The sequence below is a fragment of the Scatophagus argus genome, chromosome 5 (genome assembly GCF_020382885.2).
Source record: "Scatophagus argus isolate fScaArg1 chromosome 5, fScaArg1.pri, whole genome shotgun sequence".
Classification (NCBI taxonomy): Eukaryota; Metazoa; Chordata; class Actinopteri; family Scatophagidae; genus Scatophagus; species Scatophagus argus.
In genome coordinates this window covers 25,769,874-25,788,854 of record NC_058497.1, presented here as the reverse complement: position 1 = coordinate 25,788,854, position 18,981 = coordinate 25,769,874, and the positions used below count along the sequence as shown (strand labels likewise).

Here is an 18,981-nt window from a genome sequence, read left to right as displayed (position 1 = left end):
CAGCTCACAGCTCAGTTTGGGTTTTTTGAGGTTAATATGCAAACAGAAAAAAAATATTTCAGGACTGAAGGCTATCATTCATTGTCCCTCGTAGTTTGGCTCATATCTAGGAGAATAACTGCCTTCTTGACAATTAGCAAATGATCAAAATTACAAAGGACAACATAACACATGTACTTGCTGGCTGAACTGTTGAAAGAGAACACAACGGCAACTATCAGGACCATGAAATCATTCTGGTTCATGTGGCTTAGCTTGCCTCGTCTGCCAGGTTTGGGCCACATGTGAGTAAGATACTCCAGCAGGCCAAAGATGCCTAAATATGTGCTCAGAAGATGTTCAAGATAGCCTGGCAAAGACAGGAATAGTGAGCTCAGGCAGCCCCAGACTGGGATTAGGTGGGTCCAGTTGCTCTTGGGGTATATCTGGATTCCTGCAGGGGTCAAAGCAATGGCCTCGGCCACGGCAATACCACGGCAATACCAAGCAAGACTGGAAATTAGCACTCAACACCAGCCAAATGACTGATTTTGCTGGAAGATGGAATCTCAAACCAGGCCACCCGCCACACTGGCAGGTAGAAGTTTGTACCAGAATAGTCACCTAACAAAAAGACTCTAATGTCTCAGAGTTTACACACAGAGTCACAGGGACTTCAAGGTGCTTTCAGGTGAACCTCCGCAGATCTAAAATCTACACTGCTTGTATGCCAAAGCGAGTGCATGGGGCACAACAGGTTCTTCTTGGTGTACTCAATACTCAAATGGCCACAAGAGTTGTTTAGAGTTGGAAAGTTTCTCTTATTTTTCTCCACTGAAATGCATGTGAAAATTCCACAGCAGGTATATAATAATGATGATAATGTTAATAATTATTAATTCTTATTAATGCTATTAATTATCATTGAGGTCATAAGTTATTATAGTGTCTTTATGGATTCTTTATGAATGTCTCCTTGGTCAGAACATCACATGACAATTATTTTTTTAAAAAGTACCATTTGAGATATGTAATTATTATGTTTCCGCCTATTACTTAATTCCAGAAACGCTGACACGTAACAAGTTAATATCTGCTACAGTAATTTATGTCCATTTTTATCTCCTTTTAAAATGTTTATTCTCAAATACAAACACAAGAAAAATGTCACCCTAACAAACATGGATACACGCATTAAAAAAAGGTTTTGCAATAACATAAGAACATTTTCATCTTAGAACAGAATTGAAACCTTTATTGTCATTGTACTGAATACAAAATACACACACACGTACTAACGTTTCCATCAGACAAATCTTCACACATACTTCCCATCACTTCCTGCAAAGTCTATGCGGAATTCTCACATGAACTTTTACACAGGAACAGCCTGTTTGAAGTGTTTCAGTCTAGTTTCAGAGCCCATCACAGCACAGAAACAGCACTGGTTAAAGTTACAAATGACCTCCTCATGACATCAGACCGCAGGCTTGTTACCATACTCGTTCTACTGGATCTCAGTGCTGCTTTTGACACTGTAAATCACAGCATTTTATTACACAGGTTAGAACATGAGACTAGGATCACAGGGACTGCTCTACGCTGGTTCAAATCATATTTAACAGATAGATTTCACTTTGCTCAAGTTAATAATGTTTCCTCTTCATATTTAAGGGTTAGCCTCTGTGTTCCACAAGGTTCAGTGCTTGGGCCGATCCTGTTCACTTTATACATGCACCCTCTAGGAAATATTATTCAGAAATATGGCATAAACTTTCATTGTTATGCTGATGACACTGAGCTGTACTTACCCTTAAAGCCTGAAGAAACAGAGCCGTTAGCCAGACTCCAGGCATGTCTTGAGGACATAAAGGACTGGATGACCTCCAATTTCTTATTATTAAACTCAGACAAAACTGAGGTCATTGTTCTAGGCTCCAAACATCTTAGAACTAGAATAGCTCATAATATTCTCTCTCTGGACGGCATTACTTTGGCTTCCAGTACGACTGCGAGGAACCTCGGCGTTATCTTCGATCAGGACGTGTCATTTATCCATCACATTAAACAGATCTCTAAGACCGCCTTCTTTCACCTCCGTAATATCGCTAAGATTAGGAGCGTCCTCTCTCAGAGTGATGCTGAAAAACTTGTCCATGCTTTCGTTACTTCTAGGCTGGACTACTGTGACTCACTATTGTCAGGATGTCCAAATTACTCTATTAATAGCCTGCAGCTGATCCAGAATGCAGCAGATTGGGTTTTGACAGAAATCAGTAAAAGGGATCATATCTCCACCATCTTAGCTTCTCTTCACTGGCTTCCGGTACAATTCAGAATAGACTTTAAAATTCTCCTACTTACATATAAGGCCCTAAATGGACTAACCCCATCATACCTGCAGGATCTAATAGTCCCATATATTCCCAATAGAACACTCAGATCACAGAGTGCAGGTTTACTTGCAGTTCCCAGAATTCATAAAAGTAGAACGGGGGGACGAGCCTTTAGCTATCAGGCACCCCTGCTGTGGAACCAGTTGCCAATCTGGGTTCGACAGACAGACACCACCTCCACTTTTAAGACTAGACTTAAAACCTTTCTGTTTAGTAAAGCGTATAGTTAGCCTCAAAAAAAGTGTGTAGGGCTGGTAGGCATAGTTACAGTCACTTCTTGACAGACAGCCACAGGAACAATAGGTCTGACTAACTGTTAATCTATCTCTATCATAGCTACACTGCTATAGGCCTAAGCTGAACTGTCCTGGTCACTGCACATTAACAGGACTGTTAAGAAGGCCAGGCAGCGTCTCTTCCACCTCAGATGCCTCAGAGACTTCAGGCTCCCCCTCAAGGTGCTCAGGAACTTTTACACCTGCACCACTGAGAGCATCTTGAGTGGGAGCATCACCACATGGATGGGCAGCTGCACAAAGCAGGACCTCTCGGCCCTCAGGAGGGTAGTCCGCTCAGCTGAGACAATCAGAACAACTCTACCCGACCTGCAGGACATTTACACCAAACGATGCAGGTCGAGAGCTGAGAAGATCCTCAGGCAGCCCCATCACCCCGGACACTCACTCTTCTCCCTGCTGCCATCAGGCCGTCGGTTCTGCTGCCTGAGAACCAACACTGAGAGGATGAGGAGAAGCTTCTTCCCCCAGGCCATCCGTCTGCTCAACAGTGAGCGTTAATCTGGACAATCCCACTCCCACCTGCACTACATGCACTAGATGTAAATACCACTGATGTAAATAATGCACATTTTCACTTTTTTTTAAATTTAATTTTAATTTTATTATTTTTTTCTTTAAATTAAAATTTTTTATTTACCTATTTTTTGGTAGCAGGGACACAAAGAATTTCACTGCACATTGTACCGTGTATGATTGTGTATGTGACAAATAAACCTATCTTGTATCTTGTAAAAGCTGCCGGGACACAAACATGATCCACCGAGCAGTTCCCCCACCTCCCCAATACCACCACCATCTCTACTCCCCCACCTCCTCTCCTTACTTCCTCTTCCCTCATCAGATCAACATATAATTCGTTATTATTTTTCCAGTATACATTTTCCAGTTCTCCTCGTAGTTTTGTGTCTCTCCCTCCCTTTCTTTCTCTCTCTGTATCTTTCTGCAGGTTTCTCTCCATCCAGATCTACATGTTGAACTGCATCCTCTGACAAACCCAGTGACAAACCCAGTGTCTACTGTCAACATCTGCCTGTTGTTCTTCTATGTAGTGCTATTATAACTACCTTAAACAACATATCAGCTAATAAACAAACACATACAATACATAGTCTTCAGAATTCCAATTATAACAACCTGTCATGTCTGTCCTTTGTAATTTATGATGTTTACTGCATGTATGTTTCTCTCTCTCTCTCTCTCTTTCATCCTCTCTGTCCTGTCTACCTCTTCTTCTCCTCCTTCACCCAGACGACTATCAGCAGGATGGTTCTCCCTTGTGAGTCGGGTCCTGCTCAGGGTTTCTTCCTGTTAAAAGGAGTTTTTCCTTGCCACTGTCTTGCTCGGGGGTTAAGGCTCTGGGTCTCTGTAAAGCATCTAGAGACAATTTTGTTTGTATAAGGTGCTATATAAATTAATAAATTGAAATAAATTGAAATTGCCGTTTATAATAAAGCTTTGAATAAAATATTTGGGAGCTTGTGAGCAGATAGAATTTTGGTCTTTAAACATTCACCATAAACATCAATTTAGGGCATCTTCAATTTAGGACTTAAATCTTCCACAAAATGCTTCTAACCAAACTATATTTTGATTTTTTGCTTCAAAACTTCTAACAACATAGGATTCATACACATTTTACAAAAAAATACTGACACAATCTTTTGTAATTTGTAAAGGTTTTCTATTGTTATTCTCACCGAACAATTATTTTTGCAATGTATATGATTTATCAATGAACCACAATTCATGCCATTTTTAAAAACGTTTTTATACATCTTTGTGGAAAGGCATTTCATAACACAGTATAATAAGAAAATTCTGAAATCATTTGAAATTATCAAGGAAAATTAATTTATCTGATCAGAAGGTAGCTTGGATTGGTGTTATGCAGCTGAATTTCAAGCATCATATTTTAGACCTTAAACAATCACAAATGCATTTTGAAATGTCTGGGAAACACTGAAATCTGTTGTATGGACATTATATGAGTGGCCTACATTTCAGCAAAGACAAGACTTTTACATATCATGCGGATTTTGGACATATTTAGGCCATACAGTAAAGGATTAAAAATTGGCTGGCATGTAAGCCAGTATAATGATAAGAAAATTCTCAAAATATTGGGCAGATTGTTCATATTAAACCTGTTCTGTAATATTTCAAAGCTAGCACCAAAAGAAAAGTTCAGCAGAGAAGCCAGGTGAGGTGTGCAGGTACTCAGAGCTTTCTGTCTGGTCTGCTTAGAACCAGTAAAGCAAATTTTAAGAATCTTAATATATGTGTAAAAAATAAGAACTAGAGGACAAAAGATTGCGAGAGCAGTGAGAAAGAGCCCATAGATGTTATTAATCGTGGTGTCAGAACAGGCCAGTTTGACAATAGAGTAGTTGTCACAGTACACTTTCTCAATAATGGTGCCACACAGCTGTAAGGAGCTACTCAAGGACGTCAGCACAATACACAGTAAAAAAGGGCAAAACCATGTCAGAGCAACAAGCATAGTAGTTTTGTTAGATGTCATCTCAGTGTTATATTGCAGAGGGCAACAAATAGCAAGGTATCTGTCATAAGACATGATGGCTAAGTTTAAATATTCTACAACTCCATAAGAGTACAAACAGAAAGTCTGCAAGAAACAAACTGAAGCAGAAACAGTGTGAACGTCGGAGAGGATCTGAACCAGCAGGAATGGAAACAACCCTGTACTACCATACAGTTCATTTACAAACAGGCTGCACAGGAAAATGTACATAGGTTCATGTAAGCTTCTGTTCATGCAGATAACCACAATGAGCAGGAGATTGGAGGAAAGAATTAGAATATATAAAGACAAAACAATCATGAAAAATAAGTATTTAAACAGTCCAGTGTCAAAGTAGGCAGCAAGCGAGAAATATGAAACCTGTGTAGAGTTCATCGTCATCCTCCCTTTGCTTCATAAGACTGTTCATAGGATGAACAAATACCACCAAGTGTTACACACACTAAAATCATCACCAAGGAAACAATAGCTCTCCATTCCCCTATTTAAAGTGTACATAATACAAACCTAAGACAAGACAGAACACAGTAACACTTTATAAATCGTAACATTTATTTGCTAACCTGATGTCTGACCATGTCCCTCATAACTGAGCTGAAGTTCTGCTTTGGCTTCTTTTAACCTTTTCCCACAGCAGACCTCATTCATCTAAATGATGTCAGCACAGGTGTGACTGAATAGATACTTCATACCTGATTTATATTTCTGTTCAGACGTGTCATACCTAAAAAAATGTTTAGTTTGACATGATATAAAAATAACAGAATATATTTGTTACTAGAAAACCGTCAATTTTCCGTTAAGAACATTACACCACATATGTCTGATCTACCTTCAGATGCCCTTCAGACTATGTTCACAGAAAGGGAATATAAGCATGATCAGCTTTAAGTTAATGCCGAGACATGCTCCACTGGCCTGATCAGAAAATGTGCAAGGGGGTTGTTTAAATATACACCTTCTTTAACGTTTACTTTAAGTTCATTGTATTCATCCTATGTGCTGACAGCAGTTGGATTAACCAACCACCAGAACCACATGACTCATTGTTGAGCTGTAGTGCTGCTGATTGTTGACTCTCTGGGCAAAGCTGTGAAGGCTGAACCCATCTGCTACCCTGAGGATCAACTGTCCACTGTTGCTGGTGGGAAACACCTTATACTCAAAGTTCCTTTTCAGAGGAACTTACACAAGATGCAGTGTCCTTCAAACTCTGCATTTTCAGTATTCAACCAAGCACTAAATGTTCCACTCTCTAGACAAATCTCACTGAACTATTACTTACTCATATTGGATACCAAAAGCAATTCTGACTTACCTACTATTATTATATATCCTTACCTATAAGTACCTCTTTTTTGATGAGAGGATATGCTATATTAGTTCATACATCACACTGTGACACACTAGCTCAGTGTGCTTTGATAAATTCTGAATGGATTGCATGGTTGCATCAGTGGTGACACATGCACACCAGGACCTACCTGTACTTCCTCTCAACCCTTGAGATTCTGTCACCAGTTCAATCTCCTGGTCCAGCAGAATAAACCCACGTAGGAAAAGTGAACGACAGCATCTGCCCCTCCCTTGTCACCAAAATTACTGCCAAGGGGCTGGCAGATCACAGTGGTTGTACACAGCGGATGTGAATGAGCCTTGAATGTAATCAAGGCATATCTGAAAAAGGGAGCTCTGCTCTCCTTGAAAATACATAAACACGTCAGCAACTCACTTGCTGCCAGGATCAGACCCTGACTGTTAAGTCCTTGTGCAGACCTGCTACATCTTTGGTTTGACTGCAAAGAACTTTTGATTCAGAACAGATCTAAGTGAGAGATCTAGACAGGTTTTATCCTTGTCATAGACAAGACTGACTGTTTAGCATTTTGGAAAATCATTCAATAAGACACTCAAAATCTCATTTATCATCCATATTGATGAGTCCAAAATAACTGAACAATTAATTTCTTCTCTGTTGTCTGCGAGATTAACAACAGATTCGATAAGTGGATGAAACATTTGGGCCTGAAAAGTGAGGTCAATGCTGAAGTGCCTCAAACCTGCTTTCCTTCTAATGGCCAGCAGAGGGTGACTTCAGTGCTTTCAAAAAGAAGTCTGATTGTATGTAAAGAAAATGATGAGAAAATGGGCCACCACTTGATTAACAGTTGTAAACAGTTTCCTCATGAGCTTATGGTCTCAATCACTCATTCTAAGTCGTCTTCAATACAGTATGATGTTTGTTTTGTAAGTTATGGTCCTATTAGGAGTAACTGAGGGTGTTTAAGGATATGGCTACCTGGTGATTGACAAGTCACTACCACGACATGTTCTCAGGACATCAGTTAGAGCCAAACAGGACAGAGGCATAGCATTGCTTATACTCCCCAACTCCGCCCTCTTGTCCAAATATGGTCACTTCTGGCTCCAAATCGTACATGCATCTCATGCATTTCACTGTCAGTTCAATCATAGTGCTGTGGGTGTCCCCCTGAGCTGAAAGGGTTAAAAGAAGCAGAATCAGGGTCTCAGGGCACTTGGGAGGGAGTCACAGTGTGACTCCGACAGGTGGGCCGATCAATGTTAGGATTCATCCACTGCAACAACCTGTGTTACATTGACTTTCAGTAAGATGATCTTAATTTCCATGTATTTGTGACATTTATTCTCATTCAAATGAATATCACTGATGTAAGTACAGTGAATGATGTGTGATGAGTGATGTTTATATATTATTGATGCTTTCTTTTACAATCATGTATTTAAACTTGTCAAACTTTAAGAAAGCTATGCGAACATGTTGTATTACTACCACAATATGTTCACCCACTGGATGGTGTGAATGATTACTTAAAGAACCAAAAGGTGGATCATGATAAACGCTACACAGATTTCATATTTCATACTTGGTGCCTACTTTGAAACTGGGCTTTTTAAATATCTATATTTCCTGATTATCCTGGCTATTTATATATTGATCGTTTGTGCCAATTTATTTCTCATTGTGGTTATCTGTATGAACAGAAGCTTACATGAACCTATGTACATTTTCCTGTGCAGCCTGTTTGCAAATGAACTGTATGGTAGTACAGGGTTGTTTCCATTCCTGCTGGTTCAGATCCTCTCTGACGTTCACACTGTTTCTGCTTCACTTTGTTTACTGCAGATTTTCTGTTTGTACTCTTACGGAGGTATCGAATTTTTGACCTTAGCCATCATGTCTTATGACAGATATCTCGCTATCTGTCATCCTCTACGATATAACACACGTATGACAGCAAATAAGATAGCCATACTTACTGCTCTAATATGGTTCTACCCTTTCTTTATCAATATTGTCATAGTGTTCGGTATGACTGCCCCTTTACAGCTGTGCGGGAACATAATTAACAAAGTGTACTGTGACAACTATTATTTTGTGAAACTGTCCTGCCATGACACAACATTCAATAACGCCTTTGGACTTGCTCACATGTTTACAGTAATCTTTGGTCTTATAGTTCTAATTATTTACACGTACATTCGGATTCTTATGGTTTGTTTTTCTGGTTCCAAACAGACCAGGCAAAAAGCTGTCAGTACCTGCACACCTCACCTTGTGTCTCTGCTGAACTTTTCTGTTGGGTGTTTCTTTGAAATAGTGCAGAGCAGATTTAATATGTACAATTTACCCAATATGTTGCGTATTTTTTTGTCATTATACTGGCTTACATGTCAACCACTCGTCAACCCATTACTGTACGGACTGAAAATGTCCAAAATACGCCTGGTATATAAAAGCCTGCTTTCTGGAGAAAAAATGTAAACTTAAATGCTATTTGAAAGTTTAATAAAAAGAAACAAATATATGAAATAAGATACTACAACTCTATAATGTAACAAACTGTGACTGCAGAGCAAAAAATGTTAATTTTAATTTATTCTGCAACAGATTTTTTCTGATTGACCAAACACAGATTTATTCATTGTGTTCTATGGTCTACTTTTGAATTTTTCCAGTAGTGTCATTATTTTAGCGTTTTTATTGCTTACTATGTTTATTTTACTGCTAAGCACTTTTTATTTCTGTTTGTTAATTTTATTCTCACTGTGTTCACTTCCATGTAAAAGCATTTTAATCCAGCTGGTGACAAGTAATAAAATCTACTCTATTTCTGAAATGAAGACTGAAAAGGCTAATTTATAGATGATCCCTCAACATTTTTGCAGCTCAACAGAAAACAGACAGTTTTGCCTTCAGTGAACTGTAATCTGGACAGACAGCTGGTTAAATCACACAAATGTCATGCTGTATGGTTTTTAATGTGTATATCTACATTGATTGATTAGTCCTCAGTCTAGGGCTGGGAAATAAAAACTGCTGGAAATAATAATAATAATAAAAAAAACGCTTCTGGTTTCTTTCCATGAATACATCATCTCTGTCAAGTGACACTCATCAAAGCCTACTTTAAATCAGGCTTTGGATCTAAAACTCCAAAAGATGTTTGATTATTTTGCCACATATGTGTGTGTGATTTTTGAGCATTAACTTCTACTGTTAAAACGTTAGAGTTTAAATCTCTGAACTGACTCCCACAGAACCCAGAGGGATCTACACAGATCTGTTCATATGCACAATTTCTACTACATTGTGTAAGCTCAGTGCTCTACTATGAAATACTGCTTACAAAGCGTACGGTGACAAGAACTAAACTGTTAATGTGGCGTTCGTTGATGAAACAGTCGATCGCCTCTTCGAAAATTTTGACATGTTGACAGTAATCGGTGGTCTTATAATTTAAATTTTTTACAGGCACAGAAGAATTTTTGAAGTTTGTGTTTCTGATTCCAAACTAACCGAACCAAATTAAAAGTGGTCAGGTCAGTACCCACGTACCTAAACTTTCGTCTCTGCAGAACATTTCTTTTGGGTGTTACTCTGAAATGGTACAGAACAGGTTTGATATGACATGCACAGTGTTTGTTCAAAAGGAGACTGACCAGGGTGATACACGGTGCTTAACCTAAGGCTCTGAACTGGCAGACCAGGCCCTGTGTCACCAGACTGAAACATCATCACTCTCCACAAGTACCTTCAACCTGCATTGTTTCTGATGGCCAGCAGAGGGTGACTTCATTGCTTTCAAAAACATGCCTGATTGTATGTAAGCTTATGAGAAAATAAGTAACAAAACAACACAGTATTTAGAATTTCATAGCTATCATGACACATGGCTTTCTTTACCTTGTTCAATGGCTGCAGAAGACCTACACAATAACTGTGCACACCTTCCATATGCAAGTCAGCTATTTGACTTCACATTTCAGAGCAAAGCCAGGTGTGGCAATCTTAATCTGGAAAGATGTCCAATTTAATCCATTCACTGTACGAGGAGGATCAACTCAGAAGGTAAGGAGATCTGGTCTCCAATACCCAAATTGGCCTGACCACCACTTTACTGTTGCATTAAGTGTTTGTGATGGAAGCTGCACCAAGATACCAGACCAAACCAAACCAAACAACACTGAGAATCCAGTCAATTTTCAAAATAAAACACCCTGTGCAGAGTCCCAGTTATATCAACAATAAACATGATTAAAGCAGACAATTAAGAACCCATCTGACTATGCAGACCATGTACCCGCGGTACAAGCACAAAAATTAAGGAAAAAGGAGCAACTCAACAAAATCTGAGCAAGTCAACAAATTCAGGAGGGCAAAACACAACTCTGAAATTTGCCCTATGACGAACAAAACTGTGTGACAGCCAACCGACAATACAGTCGTGGCCAGTCACATCAAGCATTAGAAACCACATGATGTTTGCTTTGCTGCAGTCATTTCCTCACTCAGCCTATTAAAAACATGAGGATACGCTGAATTCTGTTAACACAAGTATTGATTATTATTATTATTATTATTATTATTCACAATTTGAATGAAAAAGGAAAACTAATGCAAAAGTAAGTCCTCAGCGTACATTGCTGCCACCCAGCTCTGGATATCATGATGTCAGAAGCCCAGAGGAAAAAGTCTAAGAGGTATAGTAGAGCTGCATAAAAACAGACACTCGTAATCACGCTCATTCAGAGGAAGTGAAGGAGGATATAAAGCATCAGGCCGATACTGAACACAATGTAGGATGGACCACTAACAGCAGTTCAACAGTTACGTCTAACTAAACATTTGCTTTCCAGACCTAAACTGTCAGAACAAGAGCAGGTTGGGAGGAGGTGAAGAAAGTCGTCTGCGTTACTTCAGATGACTGCTTTGTTATTATGCTGGTGCTCATTTTAATGTGTCACTATGAACAGCTCTGCGTCTACAGTCCCCATCACGTTTACAATCTATAGCAGTCTTGGTCTGAATAACTTTGTGCTTGTCATTTGCATTGTTGTACTTTACATTTCAGGCTTGTGTATTAACCTTTTCCTCATTGTGGTCATTGCCGTTGAGTCTCGCCTTCACAGACCGATGTACGTTCTGTTAGTCAACCTGGCTCTGAGCGGCATGATGGGCAGTTCATCAGTGTGTCCAAACATCATCAAACACCTCATAGTGAACAAGCAGGAGACTTCTCTTAAACTATGTTTAACACAAGTGTTCTTTGGCAACATGTACGGCGGCTGTATATTTTGTATCTTAGCACTAATGGCCTACGATCGGTACGTTTCCATCTGTAAACCTCTGCTGTACCACTCCATCATGACACCTGCTAAAGTCAAACTAATGCTGGCGATAGTTTACTTCCTCCTGAGCTTGTTCTCGGCCGTCCAGGTTTACCTGATATCCGGACTCACTCTATGTGGGCACACAGTTGATAAGCTTTTATGTGACAGTCTGGTGATTGCGAACCTTTCTTGTCAAAAGACGACTCTGATCAGCGTGTATGGTCTGTGCTGTGCCGTCTGTGTGATCGTTTCCCCTTGTTTTTTAGTCATTCTGTCATATGTTCATATTTTCACAGTGATTCTAAAAACTTCTAAAGAGTCTCGGAGGAAAGCGTTGCAGACATGCACCCCTCACTTAGTGACATTTATTAATTTCTCTGTGGCATCATTTTTTGGTGTCATTTATAACCGTTTGAGTCATGAAGTTCCAAAAGGAGTGAATGTATTTACATGTATGAGTTTTTTCGTCATCCCTCCACTGCTGCATCCCATAATCTATGGCATTAAAATGCAAGAGATTCGGCAAAGTATGAATAAAATGATTAAAAAGAAAATGACACAATTGTGACTACAGATACAGATTTGAAAAGCGATATCAGGATGGGTTGTGTCCCTGTTGTAGTGAAATTTCATTTCATTTTATCTGAAGCTTAAATAAAATACACTGACTGATGATTAATATTGTGAATGCTGTTTTTTATGAGAGTTTTCAAAAAAATCTGTGTCTCATGGCCCACTGAATATGATACTGAAGTATGCATGGTGCAATAATGTATCAGGACACAGACACAGTCACGTAACTATGGTGCAAATAAATGAGAGATGATCAGACCAGAAATTGTTGCAAAGAAGAATTAAAGCAAAACAGCCAAGAAAGAAGGAAAACAAGATCATAATTTAAAACAGAATACAAAACAAACTAAATCTACAACTGAAAAGAAAAAGTGGCAAGAAAACCAAACAATCTGCAGTTTTTGCTTAAGTAAAATAAAGGGAGAACATGCGAACTCCGCACAGAAGGACCCAGACCGGGATCTGAACCTGGATCTGAACCTCTTGCTGTAAGGCAACAGTGCTAACCACTGCATCACCGTACTTCTTTCATATTACATAAGATATTAATGCCTGGAGTTTGTTTGTGCACCCACAAGCTGTCACGCACACATAAAATCAGACTTTTATGACCTTTGCCTAACCTTCACCAAATGCTTTTTCTGCCTAATCCTAACCAAAGCAACAAAGCATCGCAACACCACATGTTAAAGGGATCGTTCAGCCTAAAATATAAAATACATACTTCTCATCTGATCTGTAGTGCTATTTATCTACCTAGACAGCTTTGGTGTGAGTTGCAGAGATGTCTGCATAATCTCAACTCCGCATACACCAACAGACTGAAAAAGAAAGCCAGGAGTATATTCATGGACATTACACACCCGGGAAACACACTGAACCGCTGACGTCTGTAAAACGGCTCAGAACAATGAGGGCCAACACCAACAGAATGTGAAGGAGCTTTACCCCCAGAGCTGTGGCCTCCATCACAGCCCTCCTGCCTGTCCTGAGCCTGTGCTGCACACATGCACATGCTGGAATATCTCAGCTGCTATACAAGTACACAAAGTGACTACAATCAGCGCGCGCTGTCGTACTTTTGCACCAAAAGAATTCTTATATTTATACCTTGTACCTGTAAATGTTATAAATTCGCTGCTACACTGACTCTGTTTTTATTTTATTCTGTTTTTCTATATACTCTTTTTATTTTTTCACATGTACAGTTAAAACTGCATCTGTATTTTGTATGGAAGCCACACAGAACTTCATTGTACCTGCAGTACTGATATGACAGTGAGTGCTGACTCAGGCGAGTTTTGAAAAGCCTCATTACACAGCCACATCAGCAGGGGTCATGTAGTCCTGCTCTCTTCTCTCTTTTCTCTAATTACTCCCTCACTCAGAAGTCCTTTCAGGCCTTTCAGTACAGGCAGCATAATTCAGTCAGTACACTTAGAAGTAGGAGTTACAGTAGGTATCCAATCCTAACACTTCACAGCAGGTAATGAGGTCCCTTCTTGAACCAACTTCTAAACAAACCCCACAGTTACAAATTTATTGATATTATTTCATATTAGAACATATGTGGAGTTATTTGTTTCCCATTCATTTAACACACTGAATGACCAGTTTAACTATGAATGATTTGGAGTTTATTATTGCAGATAACCATTTCAATTCAAGAATTTGAATTTGAGAGGTAACACATTTTTAATCATTTCCTAACATGTGCCTCCACTGAATCAGTGGTCCAGACTGTTGAAGGGAGCTGAGCTTCCTGTGGGTGAAACAAGGTCAGTGGGCTAAAATTCAAATCTGACTTTACATGTGATGGACAAAGTATGCAAGAAAAAAGAGAAACAAAACTACACAGGAGCATAAACACCAAAACAAAGGCCTGAAGCTGCTCTGTTCATTAACAACGGACACAGAAGCGTGTCCTCCCATGATTCCTTGTGATCCAGAGGGTGCTAATTGGCCTGTTAGTGAAACTGGTTGGAGCCTCCCGAGTGTCCAAGTGTCCACACAGACAGAAGCCTCCTGTGTCATGTTACAGACGGAAAAAGCTGCTGCTGATGAAGCTGGTAAAGGGTGGAGCTCCGCTGGGGCTCATTACTGAGAACTGACACAGTAAACATGATGAAATCACACTTTAGAGTCCAAGTGACCTGCAGAGGAAAACATGACCTTTTTCAAGAGAAATACAACACAAGTTCACAACATAATATTACACTGATTCTTCCCCTTATCACCAAGTCTGCCACGATTTTGACCTGACTCAATTCAGAGGCCTGTGATCAATGCAGACAATATTATAAGAAAATGCAACTCTTTTGATTCTAGTGAACTTTTGCCTGCTTACAGCTTAACAAATGACATGTATTATTTACACTTTTTCTGACTCACCACTGGTTTAAGTCACTGCATCTCCCAACAGAACAGCCTGCACATTTTTCCAGCCTGACATTGCTGAAACAGAGAAGCTAATGTTGCTACAGCGAGAGCAACACGTTAGCAGACTGCTGAGTCAAATGCGCCGCCAGCTTCACATTAAAAACTACCAAAAACTTGCCAACAATAAGGCTACCTTAAAACTGAAGCAAGCCCCCCCCCTCCTCAGACCCCTCTTATTGTCCCAAAACAAAGATTACTCTAGTAACTGACTGAGCCAATGCATAATTTAACACATAGCTTTCATTACATTGACATTTATATTCCTCTCTCTCTCTCTCTCTCTCTCTAAGTACGCAATAATAAAACAAAGAAATATGATTAATAGAACAGCACAGCAAATAAGTTAAATAAGCAAACAGTCAGGTTCTGCCCTAACTTTACAATCATGCTTGGTATCTTCACTTAATTTACAAAGAAGCAAACGATTTTTTAAAGACACACAATTACAACTACAGAAGTCAGCAAGCGCGTAATAATCACAGGATAGAATAAGCAAAAGATTATTAAGTACTTACCAAATGAAGATCGATTAAAGACAAAGTCCACGCTGCGATCTGAAGGGAGTGTGAAGTGCAGTGCGGTACAGTTTGAACGGGAAGCTCAGAGACAATCCGGTCATTTTTATCCTTTTTAGTGCATCACAATCTCAGTAGCAACAGCAGTTAAAGTCTGTTGGTGGACGGGCTGTCGCGGATAGAAACTGTAAGCGCTATGAAGTCTGTTTGACACTGCTGGGGTTACAGCTAAGAAAATAAACACTTCAAACTCACTATTACACTATGTCTAAGCAACACATCAATCTACAGGAACAGATTCAGATCTACTCATAAACGAATGATGAAGTAATGCAACTTTTGGCAGCTGTTTGGCAGCTGCAGCTGTGTTGGTTTTGGCCTGCCAGACTACCGGCACAGTTCGGTAGTGCTTTTTCAGCCAAGAAAGCAACAGTACGGACTCATTCTGGTCTCTAGCTAATAAATACTGAAACTAAAACTAACTGATGACTGATGCTAAATCAACAAAAACATTCTAAAACGCACACAGTTAACCTAGCAACTGTGTAAAATGGCTAACCTATCAAACGCTATAAACACAGAAGTAACAATAAAACTAACACTAAAATATCCCTTGGCATCCCACCAAGAGCGCTTCCCTCGTGCTGCCTTACCTGTTCATGCTTCGAGCCTCTGTGTGATTAAATGCTACCTGGTGGTTTTGGTGGTTCAGGCACTGGATGTCTGCTTCCAGGTCAGCATTGAGCCTCTGGTCCAGGGTCGACGTTGTATCAGCGATGTGTCAAAGGTGATGTTACACTCCAGCCTGACTCCTACAACCAACAACCTTAACAGAACAGAACCATGACCTAACAAATGGCACTTGTGTTAAATACTTGGTGTGGTTGGTGTAACATTTCTCAACACTGCTAACACAGTGGAAACATAAGCCAGACCCAGTTTTTTGACAATGGTGTTGGGATTAAAACCTTTAAAACACGTTCTTATCACGAGGGTAAAATGGGACCCTGTTAATAGCGAGTTGCTGTTAGCAATTTGGCAGGTTTGGCTTTTACACTTTTAGCCTACCAATCATGTTGGCATAACTGAGTGAGAGAATGAAAGCGATTACATTTAATAATTATTAGAGAAAAAAAAGTTTAACTCTTTTATCTCAAGGATATTTGTCTTTTTGTCCGGGGTTTGGGTCGCTGGGATCCCCGTCCACAGCTGCCGCCCAAACCACATTGCACCGGCCCCTTCTGAACCCTCTCGCGGGTGGTGGGCCTACGAGAGAGCGGGCCCACGTCGCTTCTTCGGGCTGTACCCGACCGGGTCCCGTGGGCGGAGACCCGGCCACCAGACGCTCGCCTGCGAGCCCCAACCCCAGGCCTGGCTCCAGGGTGAGGCCCCGGTAACGCCAATCCGGGCGACGTACACGTCCTTGCTGTTTTTTCTTTCATCTGGGGCTTCTGAACCGCTCTTTGTCTGACCTGTCACCTAGAACCTGTTTGCCTTGGGAGACCCTACCAGGGGCTTAAGCCCCCGACAACATAGCCCCTAGGATCACTCAGGTACTCAAACCCCTCCACCACGTTAAGGTGGCGGTTTAGCGTGAGATTGACAGGCGGATTGGTGCAGCGACAGCAGTAATGGGGTCGTTGTACCGGCCCGTCGTGGTGAAGAGAGAGCTGAGCCGCAAGGTGAAGCTCTCAATTTACCAGTCAATCTACGTTCCTACCCTCACCTATGGTCATGAACTTTGGGTCATGACCGAAAGAACGAGATCTCGGATACAAGCGGCTGAAATGAGCTTTCTCCGCAGGGTGGCGGGGCGCTCCCTTAGAGATAGGGTGAGGAGCTCTGTCACCCGGGAGGAGCTCGGAGTAGAGCCGCTGCTCCTCCACATCGAAAGGAGCCAGTTGAGGTGGCTCGGGCATTTGTTCCGAATGCCCCCTGGACGCCTTCCCGGGGAGGTGTTCCGGGCATGCCCCACCGGGAGGAGGCCCCGAGGAAGACCCAGGACACGCTGGAGGGACTATGTCACTCAGCTGGCCTGGGAACGCCTTGGGGTCCACCCGGAAGAGCTGGAGGAAGTGTCTGGGGAGAGGGAAGTCTGGGTATCCCTGCTCAAGCTGCTGCCCCCGCGACCCGGTCCCGGATAAAGCGGAAGAAGATGGATGGATGGATATTTGTCTTTTTCAAAGACAAATATCTTTTTCAAAGACAAATATCTAAGTCCAGTTGCTTTCGATTGAATTTCCTTGAGATAACCATGACCTGGATGAATGAGGATATTCACAGGCTTTAACTCTTTTAGCTATGTCAGCTAACGTAGCTAAATTAGCATTAGCGAATATACAGTCGTTAGTTAGCTCACACATTAACAATGATACCGACAAGCCACACAAAGGTATTTCCTATAAACTTTTTTTCAGTTATCAAATTCGGTGTAAACCACTTAAGATGTGTGTTTTATATTTAAAGAGTTGGGACAAACAGAGACCAAAATTACCTGCTGCGATTAAAAAACGTTGCGCAGTTTAAAGTTGATCAAGATACGTTCAGAGACGCTCGGATAATTTTTATTACAAAACGGGGAATGAAACAGAAATGAAAATAAACGTAAGTTTTATACCAAATTTTTGTTATTAAATTATTATATAACTTCATGATTACTATGATCTCTACAATATCTTCTTTAGTTTATGTGGACCAGTTGAATGGCTACAGTTCTATCTGTGTCTGTGTGCGTGTGCCTACTGGGAGATTTTCTTCGAGAAAAAGTAAAAGTTTTAAGTTTTAAGTGTTTCCCATTACTCCACAAACAGCAGCAGATCGGTCGTAGCTGCCTCCAGGTACCCGGTGCTGGCGGTTAAGCGTAGATTAAAGCTGGTATGTTTCAAGTTTCTCGGTTTTTCCAGGTTTTCTTGCGTTTGTCTGATGTATGAACCGTTTTGCTTCCAGGCGTTGGTGGTATAGTGGTTAGCATAGCTGCCTTCCAAGCAGTTGACCCGGGTTCGATTCCCGGCCAACGCAGCCTCTCGTTTTTTCAACGTATGACACGTTGTTCCTGTTTATGAGCCGTTTTTGTCTTCGCTTTTACTGAAAACAGTAAACTTATTCATTAAACATTAATTAATTACTGCATACTGTATCTTTTGTTGCCATTACAAAAAATAACAATGGGATTAGTTACAGTGAGTAAATAAGGCAAAAACTGGATAAGCAAAAACCCCGAACAGTAAGAGTTTTTAATGTTTCTGGAGACATAATTATAGACTACGTAATTACTTAAAACCCCACAATATACTTTCTGTACATTTTACCTCTTACTTGATTGGCAAAAATAATATGTATATATATACTCAAGATTCAAGAGTCTTTATTGTAAAAACACACTTTTATTTTATTAAAAACACACTTATAAATAGGAGAAAATTGAAATTGCACACTTAAGAAAAAATATAAAATACAAAATACAAAATACAAAATGAGGTAGATAAAAACAAAGTGCACTTAGTGCCAGACTATGTGTATGCTGTGTGTGTGTATGCAGACAGACGGGGGGGGTGTGTGTGTGAGGTCCTGTATGGGGGTGGGAC

General features: G+C 40.4%; 2 protein-coding genes, 1 long non-coding RNA gene and 1 other non-coding gene across 6 annotated transcripts; 2 read left to right on the top strand and 2 right to left on the bottom strand.

Annotated features, from left to right (window-relative positions):
* Positions 1 to 4,035: 4,035 nt before the first annotated feature.
* On the bottom strand, positions 4,036 to 8,178 carry LOC124058747 (olfactory receptor 10J4-like). Its single transcript, XM_046388277.1, has one exon. It carries the CDS (start codon positions 5,595 to 5,597, stop codon positions 4,668 to 4,670), a length of 930 nt encoding a protein of 309 aa, XP_046244233.1. The 5' UTR covers positions 5,598 to 8,178; the 3' UTR covers positions 4,036 to 4,667.
* A 3,145-nt stretch (positions 8,179 to 11,323) lies between these two features.
* LOC124058746 (olfactory receptor 52D1) lies at positions 11,324 to 12,438 on the top strand. The gene has a single exon (XM_046388276.1). It carries the CDS (start codon positions 11,506 to 11,508, stop codon positions 12,436 to 12,438), a length of 933 nt encoding a protein of 310 aa, XP_046244232.1. The 5' UTR covers positions 11,324 to 11,505.
* A 1,276-nt stretch (positions 12,439 to 13,714) lies between these two features.
* Positions 13,715 to 18,152, bottom strand: LOC124058789. 3 transcript variants are annotated; one of them, XR_006843300.1, is made up of 5 exons: positions 17,892 to 18,146; positions 16,051 to 16,223; positions 15,398 to 15,566; positions 14,835 to 14,920; positions 13,715 to 14,596 (listed from the first exon to the last, which is right to left on the bottom strand). It is a non-coding gene; the product is annotated as an uncharacterized LOC124058789 (long non-coding RNA). The 3 variants fall into 3 exon arrangements; XR_006843299.1 differs by having other exon boundaries at positions 14,835 to 14,897; positions 17,892 to 18,143; XR_006843298.1 differs by having other exon boundaries at positions 14,835 to 15,566; positions 17,892 to 18,152.
* A 191-nt stretch (positions 18,153 to 18,343) lies between these two features.
* trnag-ucc lies at positions 18,344 to 18,415 on the top strand. The gene has a single exon. It is a non-coding gene; the product is annotated as a tRNA-Gly (tRNA).
* Positions 18,416 to 18,981: the final 566 nt, after the last annotated feature.